At 59.2% G+C, this 4,881-nt stretch overlaps 1 protein-coding gene across 1 annotated transcript in view; it reads right to left on the reverse strand.

Moving 5' to 3' along the window:
- Positions 1-6: 6 nt before the first annotated feature.
- The window catches only part of PRDM16 (PR domain containing 16), a 315,916-nt gene continuing 311,041 nt past the window's right edge, over positions 7-4,881 (reverse strand). The window contains exons 17-19 of the mRNA XM_010849972.1: positions 3,591-3,824; positions 2,261-2,435; positions 7-1,101 (exon numbers count right to left, since the gene is read on the reverse strand). Of these exons, the coding sequence (XP_010848274.1) occupies positions 967-1,101; positions 2,261-2,435; positions 3,591-3,824 (544 nt within the window). The 3' untranslated portion in view covers positions 7-966. The remainder of the gene's footprint in view (positions 1,102-2,260; positions 2,436-3,590; positions 3,825-4,881) is intronic.

Here is a 4,881-nt window from a genome sequence, read left to right on the forward strand (position 1 = left end):
GGGGCTTGGCCACTTCTGCGCTGGGGACCAAGTCCCTGCTCCGACCTCCCTCTGGGTGGGGGACGCGGGCACGAATCCCATGTCACACAATGACAGGCACATCTCTGAGTCCCAGCCTTGGGCCAGCCCAGGACATCGTATCTGATTCCAGGTACAGTCTCAAACTGCTCCCGGGAGTGGGCTCCGCCCCTCGGTTCTGGGGGCGGGGTGCCCAGAATCACCTTGGCTTTACAAACACAGTCAGGGATAGAAAATCTCTCCATTATCTACAGTATAAAGAACACCCCCAAACGCAGGGCTGGGTCCCAGGCAGGTTTGGGTTTGCAAAGAAGCTGAGATTTCAAAGCAATGCAAAATTACTTTTAAAAAACAATTTGCAAGTCACTTTGTGATTTTTTTTTTAAAAAATACTGTCTATTTTTAAAACCACATGCTTAAATAGACTCTGTCGTCAATAAGATTACCAAAAGGATCATTCTTGTCATTTTCTTTATAAAAATTGTCAGGGCGATTCCCTCCTTAGAGCACGCCCAGATGTCCATTCCCTCCCTAGATGCCACACGGCGCCTGGGAGAGGCCCACCAGCCTCGGTGTGGGGTTCAAACCCCGTCCTTGCCCATGGGGTTGACTCTGTGAGGCAGCCCCCAGTGCTGTGCCCGGATAGAGTGAGCTGTACCAACTGAAGGCTGTTCTCAAGACTGATGCTTGGAGCCAGTGAAACCCTATGATGGCTCCAAGGAGGCCGGGTTCTGAGTTTTCATTGCAAAAGTCAGAGTTGGACCATGGAGAGGGGAACAGATGTGGAGGAGTGGTCAGATACAGGTGACAAGGAGGGGTCTCCTCGGCCCCAGGCCGCACAGGCTCCCAAGGCCCTTGCCTCCGTCTTCTGCCATGGAGATTTCTGTTGGGAAGTCGGGGGCCCTGGTGGCCTCACTTGGACTCTGACCCCAGCCCCTCTCAGGCCAGTCAGAGGTGGTTGATGGGGTTAAAGGCTCCAGACTCTGGCGTGGCTCCCGCGATGTTCAGCCAAGCGTCCAGAGGGCCCTGGGAAGAGGCGTGGAGAGGAGTGTCCTCGGAAAGGGACAGCATCATTGCATACGCCTGGGTGGAGGGGAGGGCACACACAGGAGTGCAGGTGAGTGGTGTGGGGTGGGTCCTGTAGACCCCAGGCCAGCCCATGCCCTCCCGGCCTCCCACCCCCTCCCACTGACCTCAGACCCAGAGGTGAGGCGGGGGCAAAGGTGTTGGGGGCTGGCCTGCAGAGGAGGCATCTTTGCAGAGGGCCACTAAAACCCTCAGCCTCTCTGGGGCACATCCGCCCTCGCAGGTGCCCCTACATCCCTGGTGATCAGCATGGATTCACAGGCAAGCATGCTTTTCAGGGGGACCAGGGTGCTGGTGGTTACTGCTGAGACCCCATCAAGGAGGCGCAGGCCCTGCCTGGTGGGCCCTGTCCAGTGTGGATGACCGTGGTGGTGGCACAGAGCCATTTCAGGGACGTGGTGTGCAGCATTTCTGAGCTGAGAGCAGACGTGCCTCTGGCCCAGAGCCCAGCTTGGCCCCCAGAGCACGAGTGGATGGGACCCAGGGCCGCTCAGAGCAGGTGGGGTGGGGTGTGTCCACCCAATTTCACACTCTGGACAGGATTAGTAAAGAGACGAAGACAGACACGCAGACGGTTTTTGCTCAGACTTGGGTGAGCTGCGGAGAGCTGAGTGGAACCCCAAGTCCCCCAAGCTGAAAATAAGCAGGGTCCTGCAGCCCCTAGGCTGAGGGTGAGTCATGCCGGCCAGCCTGTGCCCTGCTGACTCGCCATAGTTGCAGCTTGGAGCCCGTGACCCCGACGGGGGAGCGTCCCTCGAGAGGACCCTGGGCTACCATCACTCCTGCTTGGGCAGAGGCAGAGGGAGGCCAGTGCAGCCACGAGGGCACTGCCAGTGGATACCACCCTCCGGGTATATGAGGGCCAGGACCCTCATGTCCAGGATCACTGAGGGACTGGGGGAGCGCCCTTGTGAGGGTCTGGCTCTCGTTCATCTGCTCTCAACCTCTCCCCACCCTTGCTTTCATGGAAAGGGAATCATTTGGGGGTCTCTCTAGCCAAAGCAATGGGCATGGGAGGGCTGGAGTCCTGGGTGTCCCCCATGCAGACATGGGACGGCCACAGAGAGAAGGGAGGTGGTCCCTGGTCGGGGAGGCACAGCTGGGGCCTGCCATCCAGCCTGGGGAAGGTCGGGGGCAGGCTCTGGTAGGTACCTACCTGGTTCTTAGCCTGCCTGTACAGGGTCTGTTTTAAAGTCTCAGAATCTAAGGTAGAATTAAGCACATCTTTAACTTCAAACGTTTCCTCAGCTGTTCTGCGGAGATCCAGCCCCTTCCCAAAAGTCGGCATCGGCTCCAAAGCTAAGAGACCGCCTGGTGGCTCCTCAACACACCTGCACCAATGACCGGAGAGGGGCCTGCTGTCAGCCTGTCTGGCCTCGGCCGCCTCTCTGAAGCCCCATGGCCAGCTCCGTGCCTGCATGCACACCACAGCGTCTCCACGAGCCACATGCACAGGAGACAGACACACGGACACATGGACACGTGGACAGAAGCCACACAGATACAGGAAAGTGATGGAGGACACAGGAGGTCCGTGCGTGCACACACACTGCGAGCACAGGCAGGGCGCCGGGTCCCTGGGCACAGAGCACAGGCTGGGAGCAGGGCAGAGGTCTTGGTTCCCGAAATCTGGGTTGTTCTGGGGGGCCCACTCTCAGGGTCCAGAGTGGGAGGAAGTGGGCCATCTCCGAAGGGCCCGCAGGATCTGCCAGCCACCCCCAGGAGGACCTTGAATGCTGGTGGCATCACCGGTGCTGAATGTAGGCGGTGAGCAGTGGGGACGCAGCAGGAGAGGCTCTCCTCTGCCAGCTTTCAAAATCATTGGTGCTCAACCCCCACCCACAGCCTGTTGAAGACAGACGTCACTACTCCTGGTTCTGCGGGGCTGGAGATCACCCACGGGTCCCTGATCAGCTCCTTCTCAGCCTTTGCCTGCCTTGCTCTGCTTCTGGACTGGGTGAAGCATGTGTGCGCATGCACATGTATACACAGATGTGTATAAACATGCACCTTCATGTGTGTACATGTATACACATGTGCCCACACGGGCGAGGGTGTGCATACAGTTGCACATGTGGTGTTCACACATGTATGTGCAAATGTGCCCACAGTGTGTATGTGTGCACATGTATACACATGTGCCCACACGGGCGAGGGTGTGCACACAGTTGCACATGTGGTGTTCACATATGTACGCACGCACACACGTGCCTGTGTGTACACGTGCACATGTCCACATGTGTACATGTATGTACATGTGCATTGTGTGCATGTGTGTGCAGGTATGTGTGCATGTGTGTGTGAGTTTGGGGCCCGGTCTCACCCTGACCTGTGCACAGAAGTCCTTGCAGTGGAAACACCTACTGGGAAGGAGAGAACCCCGCTGGCAGGGTGGACGGTGTGGGAGTGAGGTCACCCCCTCGGTGCTTGCCCATCTCCCTGCCCGGGGCCCAAGCACTTGGGGCCCACAGAGGGCAGGTGCCCACCTTCGGGTGTGGTCAAAGCCCACGGCCAGGGAGGTGGGTGGCTCCTCATCCTCATCGTCCTCATAGGCACCCTGAGGCTCGGGTGTGGGGGATGCGGTGTCATCCTGTGACTTCCCTGCCAGGCTGTCATCATCCTCCTCCAGCTCCTCCTCCTCCTCCTCCTCCACGTCCTCTGGCTTCCTGATGGCCAGGCCCGGGCACTGGGAGGTGCCATCTAGGTCCTGGACTTCCGGCCTGAAATGACACAGGGGGAGCTGACCACAGATGTCCTGAGGCAGCAACTTGGTTCCAGTGGCTCTGGCCCCCTGCCATCCCTGATGCCCCCAGCCCCCTCCGATGGCAGCCTGCCCTTCTCTATCACTAGACCCTCAGAGCTGGGGTTCTGCACGGCCCGTCTCCGTCCTCGGCCGCTGTTTCAAGTGATTAAAAAATGGAAGGGCACCTGCCCAGGACCAGGATGAAGCTGGGCAGGAACTGCTGGGTAGCAGGCTCCTGTCATGCTGGCGTAGACACGGGACACTCAGGGATTCGGGAAGGGCGCTACGCTGGCCTGGAGGGCAAGGGGTCCTGGGAGCTGGTACTGGGCTTGGGCCCTGCACAAGGGGTATCCCTGGGGAGGCTCGGAGTGTGGGAGGTGTGCGGCCCCACCCTGATGAGTGCCTGCTCTTCCCCACCTGCCACGAGGGCACGAGGACTGGGCGGCCCTCCACAGATGGAGTATCTAGGACCTGGGGCTCTGGGCTGTGTGGACTGGGCTGTTGTCAGCGACGGAAACCCTCCAGGGTGAGTGTGTTTCTGAGACTGGGCTGTCTCTCCTGCAGCTCAGGCTCCTCCCCTCATCCCCAGGGGTCCTTGCAGCTGGGGGCCTTTCCCATTCTGGTCCTCATTATTGAAAAGAGAAAGCGAGCGGTGAGGAAGAGGGTGCCCATTACTTTGAGAAAAATGACAACAGCGTTGTTCGGTTCATCTGCAAGTTCATGACCAGGTGCCGTGGCCACACATGGGCTGGGCCGAAGGCCACCTGGGCAGGTGTCCCGCACGTGGGTGGAGGTGGATGGGGAGCAAGGCACATGCTTTGTGAACTGGAGTTCTGAGCCCCCGGACTCAACCCCTTCTGGACCTCACACAGCCCATGGGAGTCCATCCCCTGCTGTCGGGAGAGACTCAGGGTCCTGCTTGGGGCACTAAGGCAAGAGGGATGTCTTCTCCAAGTGGTCACCATCTCCAAATACAGAGCTGAGTGGATGGGCTGGGAAGCTCCAGGTGGTTTAGTTCTTGGCCCCCCCCCCCC

The sequence above is a fragment of the Bison bison genome, unplaced genomic scaffold (genome assembly GCF_000754665.1).
Source record: "Bison bison bison isolate TAMUID 2011002044 unplaced genomic scaffold, Bison_UMD1.0 scf7180017864289, whole genome shotgun sequence".
NCBI lineage: Eukaryota > Metazoa > Chordata > Mammalia > Artiodactyla > Bovidae > Bison > Bison bison.